At 41.4% G+C, this 20,146-nt stretch overlaps 2 protein-coding genes across 7 annotated transcripts in view; both read right to left on the bottom strand.

Moving 5' to 3' along the window:
- Positions 1-3,045, bottom strand: part of LOC129190915 (eukaryotic translation initiation factor 4 gamma 1-like) — a 36,352-nt gene extending 33,307 nt beyond the window's left edge. For 3 of the 5 annotated variants that reach the window (XM_054793706.1, XM_054793709.1, XM_054793710.1), the window contains exon 1: positions 1,879-1,896. The gene's annotated coding sequence lies outside the window, so the exon portion shown is untranslated. Of the gene's footprint in view, positions 1-1,186; positions 1,779-1,878; positions 1,897-3,027 lie in introns of those variants that run through there. The other 2 variants (XM_054793707.1, XM_054793708.1) reach the window with 2 other exon arrangements.
- A 2,639-nt stretch (positions 3,046-5,684) lies between these two features.
- On the bottom strand, positions 5,685-19,807 carry psmd2 (proteasome 26S subunit ubiquitin receptor, non-ATPase 2). Of its 2 annotated transcripts, XM_054793544.1 has the most exons (21): positions 19,644-19,807; positions 18,857-18,913; positions 18,582-18,746; positions 16,530-16,651; positions 15,152-15,376; positions 14,930-15,088; positions 14,613-14,757; positions 12,309-12,369; positions 11,953-12,099; positions 11,727-11,833; positions 10,686-10,813; positions 10,486-10,573; positions 10,248-10,410; positions 9,769-9,870; positions 9,525-9,673; positions 9,369-9,452; positions 9,124-9,292; positions 7,098-7,192; positions 6,896-7,022; positions 6,702-6,820; positions 5,685-6,322 (listed from the first exon to the last, which is right to left on the bottom strand). In XM_054793544.1, exons 1-21 carry the CDS (start codon positions 19,764-19,766, stop codon positions 6,140-6,142), a joined length of 2,718 nt encoding a protein of 905 aa, XP_054649519.1. In that variant the 5' UTR covers positions 19,767-19,807; the 3' UTR covers positions 5,685-6,139. The 2 variants fall into 2 exon arrangements, with proteins under 2 accessions (XP_054649519.1, XP_054649520.1); XM_054793545.1 differs by lacking the exon at positions 6,702-6,820 and having other exon boundaries at positions 6,171-6,322.
- Positions 19,808-20,146: the final 339 nt, after the last annotated feature.

The raw sequence follows: 20,146 nt of genomic DNA, 5'->3' as shown, positions 1-20,146 counted from the left end.
AACACAACAATGATCATTCATGTTCATCTCTTCACTCATTTACAAAGATGATTTCTTTCTAAGGTCATCAAGGCAGCACAGTGGATCAGAGAACGAGGTTGCCTGTTACTGTCAGCTGCCCTCACACCGCACACGCTGTATGCTTCTCCACTGACACACACACACAGCAGCATCAATGACTCTTATACCACACAGCACTTTCTGTAGTCTCTACACATGTAGTACATGTAGTACATGCAGTACATGTAGTACATGCAGTACATGCAGGTAGGTACTGTAGAAAGCCTGATTGACAAAGCCTCTGTAGAGTCTGTGCTTGGATGAGGTGGCTGCAGTGTCAGTTATGTCTGGGGGGGCTGCGGGCGACAGACTGAAGTTTTGGGGCTCAAGCGCACACAAAGATTGTGAGAGCTGAAATGCTAAATAAACAACTCAAGGCTAAAGTGTGTCCGACTAAATCCCACTGCTGCACTCTTCCCACTGCGGAACCCACAAAAACGGCGGGCGTGGTGCAATAGAATATATATATATATATATATATATATATATACATATATATATATATATATATAAACAAATAAAGAAAGCTTTTCATTAGTTATTAGTATTAACATTTCAGGCTCTTCTATTTCTCACATTTTTGCTGCTGCAATGTGCCACGGGCCAATAAAAAAATGAGCCACGCGCCGCAATTGACCCCTTGGCTGTCCTTTGGATGCCACTGCTTTCATAGCGCTTAGTCAGGGTTGAGCAAATGACGTCAACTTCGCTAGTTCGCTTCCTTGGGTGGCAGTGACTGATTTCTAATAAAAAAGCGGAGTGTTCTTGCACTGGCACTAATCGATGCGGGACAGCAGACATTTTTATTGAAGGGTTCAGTTTTTTCAGAGGTGCACATCGCGCTACACGGGAGGGTTTGCAGGGAAGAGCTGGCCGGTGTAGCGTACGCCGGTGTAGCGTACGCCGGTGTAGCGTACGCCGGTGTAGCGTAGTGTTTTGGTCATTTCAAGCATTACCCGAACGTCCTTCCTGAGTTCACATAGCAACATAGAAAGGACCGCCTACACCTAGCATTTCTATGTGTGTGTGTGTGTGGGGGGGGGGGGGGGGGGGGGCAAATCAATTTTTATTACACACAAGCTTTTGAAATGAGAACTTATTCAAAAACGACAGCTGCAACACGCACATTGAAGTTTGTGACGACATTGCCACACATTCTGTGAGGCTGCCTGAAGGAGAGAGGGTACTGCAACAACCCACAGACCACTGAGGCCCTGAAGACCAACAGCCGGCAGGAAATTCGGGGAATCCCTTTGAGATGAATGGCAACGTCAAAGAGGAGCGTGGACTGAAGTCACGCTGGCCGCCTCTCATCATGATTTGCATTCCGTGTGATTCTTCCTGAGATGTGATATCAGATTAAAAGGTATTTAAGGAAGATCTCCCCCGCTTTACACTCACGGCAAATTGCATATTTACAAAAATAAATCAATAATTCCACACCACGGACGTACTGAGCTAGCGAGCTGTGTGCAGATTGATGTGGTCTCACTTGCGCCGATAGCGGCAGAAAAACAGACACCAACATCTCATCTTTAATGCCTACAACGGCCGATTTCATCAGTCGGTCAACATTATCAGACATCCCTAGTAAAAATGATTGATATCGGTAATATTGGCACTATTTAGTTGGTATCAAACATTGCAAACATAATTTGCAATGCCGTCCGCCCTGCTTCTACTGTCTCTGACAAACATGGTCTTGGCCGTCAGTCCACTGACACCAGAATCACTTCCGACTGGAGCGGAATGACATCCACGTTAATATCCACTGTGCGCGTGCCAGTGTGTCACATACAGTATGGCAGAAAGGCAAACCGTCAACTCTGCCGCACGACGTGTGTTCACCACGTGGTTTCCCATGCTCTCGGGCCTCTCCCGCTAGCCACACCTCACTCACAATGACATCTCAGCCTTCTGAAGCCGAACCATGACAGACACAATTACAGCAGCAGGACACTGGGGAGAGGAAATGCCAGCCTGAGAACTGTCACGTTAATTTGGCTAGCTAGCTAGTTAGCAAGTAAACAGCTAGCCGTTTGACAGCCTGTCGTGCTGACATGGTACCAATAAATGCGAAGCTTAGCAACCGCGACCCTCGCTTACATTTCGTAGTGAAACACAGGTCCTTATTCATAAAGGAGGACCTTGTCTGGATATATGCTTCTTGATAACATAGCCTGCATGCACGACTGGCTGTCAACCTACTCAGCGAGGCAGCAGACGTCAAGAAATACACATAGCGATCACTGTATCAATTTGACACAATACTGACAGAAGAAACAACGTGTTTACAACCTGATTTTACTTGGTTTTCCGTCACACGGATTGCATTGCATTCCTATGCACTGTTGCGTTGTTGAAGGATACAGACGAGGCTCAATGCAACACTCAACAACACCATAACGATTTTTGACATTTTAACAAGCTCAACAACTTTTTTTAACCAGTACTGCACGGACCCAACTATGACTTATCATTCTGCTGCAAAACTAGCCTAACATCCCGACTGCTAACGCGATTGAGCAATGTTAACCGGTGAACACTGGGAAAGCAGCAACACATAAAATTGACTTACAAATGTAAAATATAAAAATCCATTCTAAGCGTAATACGATGTGACTTGACTTGGTTTAAAAACAACGTGTTACCAAACAGGCCATAGAAGCTATACTAACGAAAGAACACCCACGTCGTCTTAGCATGGGGCGCTAGCTAGTTAGTTAGCTAGCTAGCTAGCTAGCCAGCCAGCCAGCCTAGCTAGCTAGCTTGGCTAATCCCCGAAAACACAGCAGGAGCACCGGTCATAATAGATCATTTTAAAACTCTCTACAGCTTGGAATATTTACAACATTTACATTAACCGTTTAAGGGAGACCTCGCTGCACGTCTGCGTTAAAGTCACTAGAGAAATATAGACAAAATAATCACATAAATTAGACTAAATCTTAAGGACCGTCTCGTTACCTGTCTCTCCTTGAGTCCGCAGAGCCGGACAGACGGAAAACCTTCCCGGAAGCCGGTACAGCGGTACTTCCGGCCAAATCCCGTCACGTGGAACAAGTTTACGCAAGATGAATTGTACTTCACGAGCTGTCTTTTAGTGCTCTTTTTACATGTACCTGGACTGGGACATCAGCAGACAGACCTTCAATGCAATGTTTGTTTAGGTCTAATTTCATATTTGTACCACTCCATATTATGTTTACATATCATGTATCATCATATTTGTACCACTCTATATCATGTTTATATGTCATGTATCATATTTGTACCACTCCATATCATTTTTTTATGTCATGTATCATGTATTATATTTGCACCACTCCATATCATCTTTACATGTCATGTATCATCATATTTGCACCACTCCATATCATTTTTATATGTCATGTATCATCATATTTGCAACACTCCATATCATCTTTACATGTCATGTATCATCATATTTGCACCACTCCATATCATTTTTATATGTCATGTATCATCATATTTGCACCACTCCATATCATCTTTACATGTCATGTATCATCATATTTGCACCACTCCATATCATTTTTATATGTCATGTATCATCATATTTGCACCACTCCATATTATGTCTACATGTCATGCATAGTTGGGACCACTCCATACCATGTTTACATATCATGTATCATCATATTTGTACCACTCCATATTATGTTTACATGTCATGTATCATCATATTTGTACCACTCCATATCATGTTTACATGTCATGTATCATATTTGCACCACTCCATATTATGTTTACATGTCATGTATTGTTGGGACCACTCCATACCATGTTTACATATCATATGTCATCATATTTGTACCACTCCACGTTATGTTTACATGTCATGTATCATCATATTTGTACTACTCCATATTATGTTTACATGTCATGTATCATCATATTTGTACCACTCCATATCATGTTTACATGTCATGTATCATATTTGCACCACTCCATATTATGTTTACATGTCATGTATCGTTGGGACCACTCCATACCATGTTTACATATCATATATCATCATATTTGTACCACTCCATGTTATGTTTACATGTCATGTATCATCATATTTGTACTACTCCATATTATGTTTACATGTCATGTATCATCATATTTGTACCACTCCATATCATGTTTACATGTCATGTATCATATTTGCACCACTCCATATTATGTCTACATGTCATGTACAGTATGGTTTGGACCACTCCATATCATGTTTGCATCTGATGTATGATGTATCATATTTGCACCACTTCATATCATCTTTACATGTCATGTATTATCATATTTGCACCACTCCATATTATGTCTACATGTCATGCATGCATCATTTGGACCGCTCCATGTCACGTTTACATGTCATCTATCACAGTCGCATGTTTACATGGCATGTATGATATATCTTATTTGCACCACTCCACGTCATGTTTACAAGTCATATATGGCGTATCATGACGTGATATCAAGTGTTGTGTAGTATGTGTATTCATATTTCACACTTGTGTACTATGTATGTCATATGTGTGCATGTGTTATACTGTGTATCATACATAATGTGTCCTATACAGTACTGTATAAATATACTGCTGACATCAATCCAATACTGATACTACCCTTGGTATCGATAAATTGGTATTTGGATGCACCTGCCCACCCCTACAATGTAACCTAAAGTGTAGAAATTGGTCGAGTAGGTACAAAAAAAGAGGCCAACATTGGACACTTTTTCTAAATATCTAAACGTCAATATTTCCTAACATACAACTGTTCAGTCGTGGCTAATTAACTGATATCATTTGTAGATATTAAACCCTGATTATCCAAATACGATGACTACTAGTACTATACAGGCTGGTGCATTTTCGCACTATTTTTTTCCTTTTGTTTTTTGGACAGTCAAGTCAAAGATCTCTGATGATGGATTTATTTATTTAAAGTTATCTAATGTACAATTTTGACAAATTAACAAGTAATTTTTTTTAAATGTTGTGCAATCTGCTATTTGATTGAAATGATCCTTGAATACATGAGTTAGGCCAATACTTACCATAATAAACATAATCTTTTTATTTTCAGTATCATCCTTTGTAACGTTCTGATGTCGACGGCCAACGAAAAACGAGCCCCCGGACTTTGGACACCCCTGCTGTAAACGAACAGCAATGGCAAAAAGGCTGGTTGGTTGCCATGGCAGCCAGATCACACAGGCAACAAGTGCGTCAGTGCGACACCCTCCCATCCATCCACCACCCAGGGTGTCCAAAGTGTGGTCTGGGGGCCATTGTAGAAACAGAATGAAATAAAATGGAGCAAAAAAAAAAAACAACAAAAAAACGCCCATACCAATAACTAATAACACTAAACACTTACACAAAACTTTTTTTTTTTTTTTACAAAATTAAAAGTATCAATAATCTATGTACACAAGACATCTACTCATATTAAAGGACATGCGCTGGGCGGCACAGTGGAACGGGAGGTAAGCAGATGTGGACTGTGAGTGCCAATCTCAGCTGAGGCATCTGTGTGGGTTTCCTTCCGCATGTTTAATTGTACATATTGTAGCTGTTTGAAGGGTGGAAAATACATGACATAAATAAGCATCATGTAACAATGTGTACGTTTATTTGTTTTGATACATCATTTTACAGTACGGCAACAAAAGAAAACATTTTTTTGTGAAAGAATCTTGTTACAAATTGTGGCCGAGGACGTAAATGGTTGGTGGTAACATCTGCAGCACAAGGCTCGATGTTCTACTCACGAACGGGTGCTGCGTTTGAAATGAGGCCAACAGTCGGTTGAGGGCAAACGTGGATCAAAACTGAAGCTAAAAAAAAAAAATTGGATGTTGACTGAAGGTCCCAGTGAACGTCTTCCATTTCACGGCAGTCCAACGAGCCAAGCTTTCATTTTCAAGGACAGCTGTTGGCTTGGGGCATCACACCATTGTTCTGTCCAACTAACAACAATAAGATATAAAGATAGCAAAGAGCCACAGAGGGCCACCCTTGAATATCCAAGCAGAACTGCAGGAGTTTCTTTTTTCTAGGGCACTCTATGTTTCGTAGTTGGGGTTCTTGCGCAGGATCACAAAGCCTTCCAGGATGGGGGTTACAGGTAAGTACTCCTCTGTTGCCAGCTCAGCTCTCTCTCCATGTGCCAGCAACACTGGCGTGGTGTGAGTCTGGAAACCTGTGATGGCCTTGGGTTTGCCTGCCTGGCCCACAACGTCAACTGCCTGTGGAGGGACCATTAAAAACAAACAAAGAGAGTCAATTTTCCTCTTCTTTAACTCATTTCCCTTAATGAGTAATGAGATAACGATTCCGTTCATGCTTTACTGTTCCTTTCAGGAAGTGATTCCCAACCTGTATTGATCCAAGCCACACGTTTGGTATGAGACCAATCTGATCAGCAGTGACTCTTACTATGACAGGTTAGTAATTGTGTGCCTTCTGCCATCTAGCGGAAGAACATTTCATTGTTCTGCCCGTCACTAATACAGTCATGGAAACGACCATTAAGCCGCAGCACAGCGGTTGGGAATAACTGGTTTAAGCAGGACTATTTCCTGGACAATGGCACTGTGGCTGGATGACTTTATTACTGGGCTTCACCTGTCCAACTCTGACAGAAACGGGCAACGGTCGTAGCTCCTCATCGAAGGTGACGAGCATACGGGGCTGCATGGCTGCTACCAGGCCGTAAAGAATGTAGTGAGATTTCCCCAGGATTACTGCAATGGGCACATACACAATTGGAATGCAAAGAAATCCCGCATGCGGAAGCAAACACGGTACGAAGAACTGACTGTTTTTGACATCGAGGAAGGAGACGAGCACAGTGAGCAGCCCGGCCACGGCGACCTGACTCATCAGCTGCCTGTCACTGTGGTAGGGACAGAGAGTGAGTGTTCCTTTTCCCAGGTGAGTCAGACCCTGTCAGGACATAAACAGAGCAAAGTCAACACTTGGGACCGTGAACATGGCCTTCTTTGTGTCACCACCACGCACCTGAGCCAGTCGGACCATAAAGAGGTTGTTGGGGTCTTTGGCGTGATACTGTGCCAGCTGCCGAAGCATTGCAGCCAGGCGGGCATTGTTTGTTCCTGGGGGGGGACATCGGGGACAAGAAATGCGTATTACCGAGGATGACAAACGGCTATGCAATACCAATAGGAATTCACTCTGGAGATCATTTGAGCCATTTATGCTAAAAGTTAGCAGGTCAGTAAACTCTAGACATTAGCCCCTCCTCCTTTGGCCCCTGCTCAGCCACCACGTTGACATAAGACAGGGTGCCACTTCCCACTTGTTTCATTTTGCACCATTTGAAAAAGAGAGCAGTGATTTTCTGAACAGTACGATGAGATTAAAGGCTATCTAAAAGAAAAATATACATTTGTAAAATTACAGGTACTGGTACAGGCGGCAATAAATCTTGGAAGCTTATCTTATTGTGAAAATCCGAGACGGCCCCACTCGCTCGGTTTTGCATAACAAGCACAGACGCCATTCACAGCGAGATGAGGCGAGTAGTGAGCAACGTTAATGACAATGTGCGGGAAATGACCTATCAGGATAACCTTCTCGTGTCAACGCTATTTGATCCTTGCGTACTTCCTCAAGTGCTTGTGATGATCATTGGACTGATCGATTGAACGTGCGAGTCGGCTTATATCTTTTGAGTTTGAAACGGGGGCGGAATAGTTACAGTACAATAAGCACGCGCTTTGAAAGAAAAGTCATGTGCAGATAAAAATGATCTGTGGATTGTTTAAAAGCATAAGTAGGTTAGATTAGCTTTGATACAAAAATGAATTCCCCTAAGAGTTTTTGAAGCTGTGGTGGTGGGCTGCACGGGAGGGCGGCCTGCTGCCGCTGCGTCTGCAATTTCTTTTTAATGACAAATAGCAAATTTTTTTATTAATTAATTTATTAGCTTATTTAACTTTTTTCAACTGGCAGAACATGAACTGAGAACATTGCAAAACCTTTCATTTAATGGCAAAGTTGCTGAGAGCACTGGCAACATTTAAATGGCACGCCATTTACAGAGCACACCCCCACTTGGTGTGCTCACTTGTCATCAACTGCAGGCGTCATGTTTGAACAGAACACTTATAAAAATAAGAGGTGAACTACTCCACATCGGCTGGTGAGCTGCCTGTGATAGCATCGCTCTCTAAAGCTGTGCACACCGCGTGTTTCAGGTGCACCACTTCCACACACAACTAGTGTTTTGAAGACAAGCCATAAGTACTATAATGACAACAAGAGCAAGATTGTTAAGTGACACTTTAAAAAAAAGTCATCGCATCTTGCCCGTGGGACCAAAACGAGCTAGCTAGATGCCGGCAGCCAGGCAGGCACGTCAACAAAAATGCGGAATGAGATTGAAACGCGAGCGATCATACACGCTGGCATAGATAGGCTTAGCATGTGACACGCTAACATTCATTCTCCCGATGAGAAGAAACAAAGTGAAAGACGTGTCGTGTATCTTGTCACATGTGTGCAAGTGCCAGCAAGGCGGACAGGCGGTTCTGGTGCATTTCTATCCAAATAAAGCGTAATGAAACATTTTTATCATATTTTCAAACTAACTGTGGTCAGTATGTGAGTAAATAAGCTATATAGCATATATATATCCATTCATACAATACATTACTTCAAATTGTTTTCAAGTACAAAAGAAAAACACATTTTTAGGTGCAACGGCTTTTATTTTGTAGTGGCGCACCGCCACGATCAATTACATGTAGCGCAAACCCTGAAATATGTGTGTGTGTGAGTCATGTGACTTAATTTTACTGTGCAGTCGCCAGTTCTCACTGCCTGCAAAATGTGTGCGAAACAGCTCACCAGTCAGTTTCAAATCAAACTGAGGCCTGTGTGGTGCAGGCACATAAACGACTGAAGTTACTCTAAATCCACTGTGTACGCAATGGCGGGACACCACAAACGAGCTGTTGAGCATTATTTAGCATAACGGGGCTTTGCTAGCGTGAGAGCGTCTGAAAGTCTAACATGGACTCACCACTGCCCACCATGCCCATGGCGAAGATGGAGTTGTGTGAAACCTCGGGGTCAGCATCATGGGAAAACTTGCTCAGGGTGTCCAAGATGTTCAGGCGGGGGTTGGAGACAGAGATGAGAGCCAGAGCAAGAGGCACTGCTCGTCTCAGAGTGGGTTCACCATAGCGCAGCTGATGTCAAGGAAAGCCAAAAAAACAGCGTTTACAGCAAAAGACAGGTAGAAACCTTCAACTACTTGCTACTCACAAGATGTCCAAATGTTCGCAGTGCCATTTCAGAGCCAATCTCCTCTCCCATAGCAATGAGGGCAATACCAAGAACAGCCACCCCCTAACAGGAAAAAGTACAGACCAATGTAGCTTATAACGTAGCAAACAAAAGTCACAATGTGTTCATGATTACCTGATGGGAGCCCATGTCAGCCGTGTCCTTCTTGTCTTTGTCCTTTTTATCTTTCTTGTCCTTGTCCTCTTCTTTGTCCTTCTCCTTGTTTTCATAGTGCTCACTGCAGATGTGGAGAAGCTGCTGTACCTTCAGCACATTGCCAGAACCTGCGACAGGTGATGCCACACAAGGAGATGTACAGTAGGAGGAGCTGTACAGTACATGCTAACCGTTACATCACCCTTAGTACTGGCAGACGGACCCGCATAAGCGCAGATATCCACTAATGTGTTGGCAAAGCTGCGGAAAGGTTCAGGTACCACCTGGAGAGCTGCTAGTGTCGTCTCAATGGCCTCTCCTTTACCTACGGTTGCAAAATGATGTCAAGAGAAGGAAAGGAAAACACACTTGAATAAAAAATTTGCTAGTACTAATAAAGGGGAGTCAACAAAACACAAAAAAGGTAAAAAAATTAAAAATAAACAGATGACTACAAATCCAATGTACCAATAAACACTTGAAATGTGCTTGGCTGCTGGACAGCTTTACTTAAAGCCCTAGACTCATGGTCCTTGGGAGCACTGCTTGTTGAAAACCACTACCTTGAAAGACAAATTGTCAATAAATACACACAGCCAACACTGTGTTCTTTTCAGAAAAAGGTTTTTGGGCATATTTACAGTAAGCTGAATAATAATGATAAAAATATAGATATATTAAAAGCACTGCACTGTTTCTTACCCAGGTGATTGAGTCCCAAGCCGAGAGGGAGCCAACGGGCATATGTGTCTTTCAGCTCCTGTTCGTTCTTCTCCATGATGGTCTGCACAATGGTGGAGGTCACGTCCCCATTACAAGACCCCACGGCGATCATACCACATGCCAACGCCGTCACGCCAACCACCTGGATAGAAAATAAAACACACACAATTGCACAAAAGAGCGGCACGTAACATCAATCGCGCCCATGCAAACACACCTCCATGCTGGACTTGGAGTCCCCCATGACAGGCAAAAGCAGAGACAGGACGTCTTCTCTATTGGAGCCAGCGTAAGCCAAACCTAGTCTGCAAAGGAAGATGGCCATCAGAATTTCACATGTGCAAATTTGTGATCACGCATGTACGTTTGGAGGACTGACTCAAAGACGAAAACAGTTCATCAGTCTGTTGTCCTCACCCAAAAATGGCCCCTATCCTCATGATATTACTGTTGTGGAGGACATAGTCTGACAGGAGGGCGAGGGCTGGGTCACATTCATTCCTCACGCCCGAGTTTACGATGCCACAGGCCAAGAGAGCACCAGACTGCAGACAGATGATAAAAGGTACGTAAACAGCAGCAAATTCAGCTCAGGTTGTACTTTACATCAGTAAGAAAATGTGCGGGAATTCTTCTCTTTTCAAGATATTTTATACTCTTATCTTGCACTCTATTCTATTTTGTTTACACTGCAAATTAGGGATGTCCCAATCCACATTTTTTGGCTTACGATCTGATTTTTTTTCTTTTTTTTTCTTGCCCGTTTGATGCTTATCCTTAATTTTTTTTAATAAGCTTTTGTTACACATGAATTTGTGGAATTGAACATGGTTATTAAAATAGCTCTTCAAAGCATTAAAAATAACACAACCAAAGTACTGCTTAATTGACTTTTTTGTTACACAGCGTGACCAACAATATTGTTTGGCTTTTGGAACAAAGTGGTAAAAAAAGAGTCAGGACCCTAATCCAATAAAAGATCAAATAAAGTCTGTCCAATAAAAGATAAAATTGGAAAAAATGGCCGAGCATAATTCTTTTAGGTAAGGACTAATCATTTGCTTGTATAAACAAACGGTGGTTACAGCGGCACTTCCTGTGCGAGCTCCCCGCACCATGACACAGCAGTGCGGGCACATTGAGCCGAATATCCGACGTCCAACGTGAAACTAGCTTCACCATGGTACACCGTGGACATGTCGGCATGACGGTGATGCATTTTCTTCTTATTGTGGGTGCCGGGAGTTGAGTGGCAACCAGCTTTAAGGCACACTACCGCAGCTAGCATGTTGGAGTGTGGCCCAGAGTCACAAACGTTACACTGCAACCGGATCGGCTCGATGTCGTGACAGAAGCCGATATTATCTGATCGGATTGGGACATTCCTACTGCATGTCAAAGTTACTCACTCTGTAAAAAAAATAAAAATAGAGAGTATGTGACAGCCTGGTTGTTTACCTTTATGTAGTCCTCAGATGAGTAAAGATATTTATCAATTTGGGTCAGACCTCCATCCACATCCCACAACAAGATCATCCCAAGAGAGGCTGCAGCACTCAGCATGCCTAAGAAGTTTCATATCACACACAAAGGAATGGTTCTAAATACAAAAACATCTGTAAAGGGTCATACTTCATAGGTACATATCACTGCTGCAACAAACATTTTTGTGATTTTTCCGTACCGTGGTCCTTGTTTTTGTACAACCATTTGTTGCCATCATCTGTCAGCAGCTTGTCCTGTCCGAATGCTGCGTTCACAAAGCCGTTCACAAAGGAAGAGGCCAGGTTCATGCGGGCCGAGTCCACCTGGGAGCCACTCCCTCCGAACCCTTTAACACACAAGCAAGATTTTAGTCAAAGCCATAAACGCACATTTTTAAATGAACACTATGGATTTTACACGTGTAAAATTGGATAACTAGACTTAAAATGATGCAGGTGATTATCATAAAGCGAATGCTAGGACTACCCTTTTCACACGCAAGTTGTGTGTGTGTGTGTGTGTGTGTGCGTGTGTGTGAGCTTTGCAAGGCCTTACTATTATTTTCCAGGTGTGTTTTGTAGATGTCATCTGGGACTTTGGGTTCCATAATATCCAGCTGTAAAGGGCAGGAATAGTAGGTTACACATTGAAAAGTATCCAGATGAAAGCCAACGCTAATTTAAGCTTGCAGGATGACCTCGCCGTAAAATTCTCTGAAAAAATGTCCACAGTATTATTGTTGCAAATGTACTAGTGCCAATATAAGTAATAATAACACCAATGATGTAAATAAACTGAATGCGTTCCAGCAATTCAAGATCCGCAGCACAGATTTATTATTGAAAAAATAAATTCTTCATTTCATCCTTTGTTTATCGCGGTTAATTGGTTCCAGACCTGACCACGAACTTCCGTGAAGTAGAATTCACTTTTAATCAACTGAATATTTTCGGAGTTATGGTCGTTTCCTATCTTCTGAATACATTTTTAACATGATCAAAGCCCTCTAGACATGGAATAACACTCATACAGCCACCTTTACCCTTCTATTACCCCATATAGTCGATATAATCAGAGAAAATAAGACATATTAAACATACATAAGATAACACACTCACACGTTAGCAGTTCCTTGTTGTTTTTTTCCTGAACAGCGTACTTCCTGTGTTGACTATTGCCTCCACTATGTATTGTAATGACGGCTTTAAATGGCTTTACACTCTTATTACCCAACACGGTAGACAGAATAACACTAAATAAGACATTTCAGATGTAAATAAAACTCCTGCTTGAGCAGTGTCACAGTAAATGTTTTCCCTGGGGGACCTTAGTGGTGGGCGGACAGATGTATGGAGGACGGGAAGTGACTTCGGAGGCTGAGAGTTGAGTTTTAGCTTGTTGAGGGTTATGGCCCCAACAGAAGCCCGTATTGTTATTATTGTGAGATCATTTAAACCTGTAATAAATGCCTGTCGTGATGATCACGTGTAGCACCTCTCTCACCAAACATTTACTGACATCTAGTGGCCAGTGTAGAATACAGTACAGTACTACATTCACTTACAATTGTTCTTCTGCCTTGTAATTGTATTTTAAGCTCTGCTTCTTCCTACTCCTTTTGGAGATGTGGAACTGTGAAAATGATTCATGAGATGTATTCCATTGTACCCTTCATGTTCAAATAAACTAAACTAAACTAAACTATTTTAGTTCATTTAGTTAGCTCGTTTAGCCATTTTTATGCTTGAAAATGCTTAATTTAGGCCAAGAATACATACAATTTGCTTAATATATGCATTTAAAACAATATTAATAATAGGCTGTATTCAACCACAAAACAGCGATCATTTGTTAAAACATTTTTGAAAAACCGTGATAGTGAGGGCGCGATGTTGGAACCTTCCATGCTTAGAGCAGGGGTGTCCAAACTTTTTCAGTGAGGTCCAAAAACTAAAAAAATTAAAGGACGCAGGGGCCACTTTGATATTCTGAAAAGCAAAAAATAAAGTGAAAAAGTGTATTAGCAGCATGAACTTTGCTCATTATTTTCCTGACCATTTTTTCCTCTTTTTTCACAAATATTTCTGACTTTCTTCTTAAATAAATCTTTGTGAAATTTATTCTCATAATATTGTGACTTTCTTCTCATAATGTTCTAACTCTTTCCCAACCTCATTTTACAAAAATTACATCTTTATTTTGTTTGTTTCAGAAAAACAAAAAACTGTATTTTGTCTTTAATATTTCAACTCTATGCTACTAAAATTTTTCTCCTCATAATTGTAAAACCATAAAATTGTGACATTTTTTCTCATTACAATAAAAAAAATTTCTTAATATTTTGACTTTACTCTCGTAAAATTGTAGCTGTTTTACCATTTCTGCTATTTCCACTTTCTTGTCATAATTATGATTTTATTCTCATAATGTTTAGACTCTATTTCTGTGACACTGTCACATTTTTCCACAACCTAAAAAAATGACAACTTTACTCTTTTGTTTGTTTCGCACAATTCAGCTTCATTATAGTGAAATTATGTTACTTTTCCTCACAATATTACATAATTCTCATAAAATGATGACCTTCTCTTGTTAGATTACAACTTTTTTTCTCGTAATATTTTCAGTTTATTATTGTAAAATTACAGCTGTTTTCTTGTTAAATTATATATTTACAATGTGCCGCGGGCCACACTTTGGACATCCCTGGCTTAGTGTGTCAAAAACAGGCATTTTAATGGATGCGTCCATTGGTGGTTTTTCATATGACTCTACTGTAATGTTTGAAGATTGTAAGACCTCATCTAGTCACTGTTGCCTTCAATGACAGCATTTACTGTTTCACCCTTGGCTTCCTACCTCTCTGGCCAGGGCCAAGAAATTACTGTTGAGCTGCACATTGGACATGATCTCCGTAAGGTCTTCATAATCTTCTACATCTTCATTAAGCTCTAAGAACATGCCATGGCGACCAAGCATGAAGGCCATCTGCTTCTGAATAACTCTGCAAAGCAAATGCACAATCGTTAGCATTTGGTAAAAAGCGTTAAAAAATGAAACAAACACGAAAAAAGCAATTCTGGAGGTCTAATATTTCCAACATAAAATCTACCAAATGATTAGGTTGACTATCATGAAGCAGTGCGTTGTAGGAACAACGTGTTTCCAGTACTCACATGTCTTTGCAGGACGTGAAAATGTTTTCTACTAGCTCCACATCGTTGAGCATCAGGGCCAACCTCAGAGCTTCTGGGTAACGATTAAACTTCCTGAAGATCTTCAAGGCACACCGCAGTAGTGCAGAATTTTCAGGCTCCGGAACATAGCTCACACAGCTGGAACAAACATTTGAATGAGGACTCTGTATGTCCAGCATATTATGCAAGGGTTGCACGTACCTGGTGAGATAGAGGCAAACCTTGCCATAGGCATTCTCATCGATGTAATCTTCCAGCATGTCCAGCCTCTCAATTTCCATCAGCAGGTCGCAAGCTTCATGCTCAGCATTGTGCGCCATATTATAAGGTACGATCTCCTTCACCAGTTTCAGCAACGTCTCCTGCTGGGTCTTATCGTTCTCCTCCACCTCCTGCCACTCTTTAGCCACCTCACCAGCCAGGTGCCTATGAAACCACCACATGTACGTAATGACTGACAATGTACTTAAATGCTGTCCTCTTTCCTCATCTGAACATTGTAACTTTAAGCGCGAGTTCCTTCAAAGTTAATTTGCTACAAACATAATTAAACTTTACAATAAAAAATACCATAATTCCGCTGTGTAAGGCGCTGCTGTTTTCTTAAACTTTGAACCCTGTGTCTTATATGGCGGTGCGGCTAATTTATGGCTAAGTTCTAATATCTTTGACCTCAGAACTACTACTAATTGTTTAAATACTGTGCTGCTCGCGAGTCAGTGAGGAAAGGATTGCTCTTTCTTTGGCAGGAGCCAATAACGAGCTATCAGCGCGCTCACAACGAGCTCGTCAATCCACTGGAAATCGCAGGAGGTCATTATATACACCAGTACAACAACATCACGTCTGACTCACTGTGTCATCTATCAAACAACAGTTTACTAAACACTCAATTCATCACACAGCAACTTAGCACTCATAATGTGCACCTGGCAAATATACAAAAATGTGCCAGTATGAGTACACCCAACATTTAAAAAAGTTTTCCCATAAGGCATTGCATCTGAGCAACGCATTAATTGGGGCGCTGCAATGACGTCAGCTTCCCTCTGGGCCTTGGGCTCCAGGGTCATCTGGCTCCCTCTTATGGACAGAGGCAGCATTGCAGCATTTTCTATGCTTTCTATGCTCCTCCAATGAAATGGTTTTCTCAAACGAAATGCATTACAGGAAAACTTTAAAATGCTGGGGGGTTTTCCATACTGAACTCATAGTGGTACATGTTTCTATATTTCGGAGGTATAACATTTGTGTGTTAAGTTGCTGTGTGATGAGTTTAATGTTGTTTATAAGATGAAAACGTGAGTCAGACGGTTGTATTAAGTAATGACCTCGTGCAATTTCCAATGGGTTGACAAGCCCGTCGTGAGGTTTTTCACAGCTCATGATTGGCTCCTGTCAAATAAACAGCTGACTGGTCCTCACAGACTTGTGCGCACCACAATATGCCATTTCATGATGTAGACACATGCGACTTATAAACCGTAATTTATGGTAAGTAAGCTGCACATTACATCGGATTTCAATTATCAGCCTATCCTACCAGTGTTGACTAGAGTATTTTGTTCACATGACTTACCGTACATATTCATGTCCCCAGGAAGCCAGCTCTTCCTGGGAGCCCAGCAGGCGATATTTGAGGCACTCCCTCTCGCCACTCATGGTCATGGCCAGCACTGACACCACATCTGCACAAAAAAGCTGCAAATACAAAAAGCACAAACATCTTAAAAATCACTGTCGTTTCATTATTTTTAGGGCTGTCAAGGTATTGACATTTTAAAAAGATCAAAATGTTCCCTAAAAGAGGCAACGCAACATAGAAAATGCTGAATAATCAAATTAATCAGAGAGCGGGTGTGGATTAGTCTCGATTAATCACAAGAAATAAATGGGGTGTAACGAATACACGTATTCGTATGAAACCAGTACACGGCTGTGCCGTGTTGAAAGCTCTGTACCAATTTCACATTTCAAGTTAGGGAATGGATGTGTTCATTCTTTGTTGTGATGCACCTCCGCAAGCCCGGGTAATGTGACGAAAAGTGGACTACATTTTGGACTACTGCGTTTTTTTATGAGTACTTCTTTACAAAAGGTCAGACGAAAACCGAGGCAATTTTTCGCCATAAGAAATAATGGAAATCCGATTAATCTGTTCCCATTCGAGACGGCAAAAAATATTTGCAAAAAAAAAAAATTGTATAGAGAACAGTGACAGTTTTACATGCAGAAAACAATGCAAAATAATTCTGAATGATGAATGGATGGAACTTACTGTTATTGCGGACTTCCCGTGCATCCTGGCGAGATAGCATTCAATAGTGTTTCTCACCTTCTTTATCATCGCCCCAAGGCGAGTTATTTAGCAGTCATACTTCAAAAAATGCACAAACTGACAGTCAACACAGCAACATGTTAGGTGCTTTGCGTGTTTTTTTTGCATGCTAGGCAAAAAGAGGTGATGCTGCAACTGCACACTAATAGATGTCACTTTTAGAGCCGTTTTAAGCCATAAAAACGGCCACAAGGTGGCAGAGATGCATTTGATAAGAGCACCGCATGTGAATTTGAATGCAAAAAACATACTTGACGGCAAGGAGGAAGTGGAAGAGCTTACGCATAGCCTCAGCGTCCACGTACTATGAGAAAGACGCTGAATAGCTGACAGGAGGCTCACTTTCCCTTAATTTGACTACACAACCAATGCGCTCAGACACAAGCGGAGTGAACCCTCTTATCATCCAGCCTGTGCGCTACAGTGAGACGAGGAAATACAACGGGCAAACATATGTCAATTTATCGAGGCGTCAAATTTATCCACCTCGTTTTTTTCTATCGTTCAATTAATCGTTTTAACGATTATCATGACAGGCCTACCGGCGCTGAAGGGGCTGTCTTTTGAAAAATGGCTGGGATGAATTTGCACGATCGTGAAGCAGCTTTATGTTTTGCATTTTGGTCCCTTGCGGTACCAAAAATGAAACAAACCGAGGCCTTAAAACCGAGGTACGTATCAAACCGCGAGGATGGCGTATCATTACACCCCTCAATGAATACCATTCATTATTAATCACGTTGCGTTGATATTTTTGTCTTTATTGTGCTCCTTGGTGGTTCTTTGTTCAGTGCAAATCCTTTGTCCTCCAAGATTAGATTTTTTTTGCAACCCACTTGGCAATGGCGTCAGCTATTTGGCTTACTAAAGGTCATGAATGTTGCGTGAGGGCGGTTTGGCGCACGTCGTACGTCGTGGTCACTTAAGCACCTGCAGAGGAACTCGTAACTAATGTAAGCTTTGCGTTGATGTGGCACGTTAGGCTGGGAGTGCTTTGGCAAAATAAATCTCAAGAGGTGTTTTGCAGAGTGCGCAAACTACTTTATGGTGATCGATTAAGTGTTGATTTTTGTCGGCAAAAAGGACCAGTATGCAATTAAGAGTCAAATATCTCTAGTGTTAGCACACCATGCCGCACCAGTGAGAGAAACTGTGGAATTTTGAGTCATTCTTTGCATCGACATTTTCAATCAAATTAACAAATCTCAATTAATGTCTTCATTTTAACAGCACATTATTACTACAGCTTTATTAAAAGTTCTATTTTTTTACTGTCCTGCAACAAAGCCGTACCTTGTTCTCCCCTGGGGCCATGCCTTCGTAGATCTCTTTGAGCTTGGCATAATGTGGGCGCAAAAATTTGAGGGGTTTGGGTACTGATGTCATAGAAGTGGTCGAGGAGCGAATCTGTCTGCGTAGCTCTTCCAACGCCGGACGGTACAACGCCGTGTTTTTCTCCTACAAACGTGCACAAAAAAGGTCAGGTTAGGGTTGTTTTCCTTCAGTGGAGTTATACAATCAAACGCACATATACAAATTAAATATTACAATAATTACATAATACTCACACTCAGTCGCTCCACCATCATTTCCAAATCTTCTTGTAATTGCTTATCCTCCTCAGACTGAAAAAGTAATCGTCACAAGAAGTCAGTTCATGTTTGTGTATTTTGTCAAGAATGATCATAAATTCCACAAAGAATATGAAACAGTGTCACATCTTTAATAAGGATTCCATTTGTTCTGAAACCGTACCATGCAAACTTACTACTGCATTACACAGGGTAGCTCCAACAAGCCCAAAAACTGCATGCATGTTGAGAAGGATATTTAGAAATACCATGAAGTAAAAATAATTATGACTAAACATAAGGTGAACTAACCATGTTCTGATTCACAGCTCGGTTATACCGAGTGTGGCTTACTCGTCTTGACCGGTCAGTACGTTTTGAATGAATATAGACTAGGCACACCATTATATTAGATTGCCCCCAAATTATATTATTATTGTGTATAAATACCAGCTGATGTGTTATACAGCATACACTCTACCAATGCTCTCCCAGCCCATTTGAGCGTTAGCATGCTACATTTAGCTTACCGGGGATCTAGGCTAGGCATTAGCATTAAATGGTGACATCTGTCTGCAAACCCCTCAAGCGTCCCCAATAAATTGTACTAACAGAGCGTAGCTTTAACGTCTGACAAGGGATTAGAGGACAAATATCCACGCATCACACATGTGTGTAGAATGACAGTCATCGTGGCCTGTTGAGTCAAATCGACAGTGACTAAGGCAAAATAACACGGGCAGGCTCCGGTCGCTTAAATGAACATCAATGTATCAATATTCACCAATTCTTGCTCCTCTTTCTTCTCTTTATCCTTCCCAGCGGCTTGCGAGTCCTTCTCTTTGTTCTTTTCATTATCCTCTATTTTTTCGGACAGTTTCTTCTCTTTGTTTTTCGAGTCCTCCATGGTTGCAGCGCCGCAAACTCACCGCAGATAGCGAATGAAACAACGGAAGCGTGTCTTGTTCGCTCGACAGAATTTGTTAATAATTTTTATTTACCGCCCCTGCTGGTGGCGGGTATTACTGCGGCTTGGTGTGGCTACTTCAAAAACTGCAAAATACAGGAACAGAGTCAAAAGCTGGAAAGTTTTCCTAAATGAAAAGACCACCTGCTCGATAAATGATCAACGTTAATCTTAATACATGTTGTATCGAGGGGTTCCTTTTTATTTTTAAAAAGGCATTGTGATAATACACAAAAACAAGGTACTGTGTTTTTTTTAGGTTTTGAATAAAATCAATTATTCTATTTTTGTATATTTTACCGTTTATATCGTTTTGATCA

Source organism: Dunckerocampus dactyliophorus, chromosome 12 (assembly GCF_027744805.1).
Source record: "Dunckerocampus dactyliophorus isolate RoL2022-P2 chromosome 12, RoL_Ddac_1.1, whole genome shotgun sequence".
Taxonomy (NCBI): domain Eukaryota; kingdom Metazoa; phylum Chordata; class Actinopteri; order Syngnathiformes; family Syngnathidae; genus Dunckerocampus; species Dunckerocampus dactyliophorus.
Note: the sequence above shows the minus strand (reverse complement) of the source record. Positions and strands in the feature narration are given on the sequence as shown.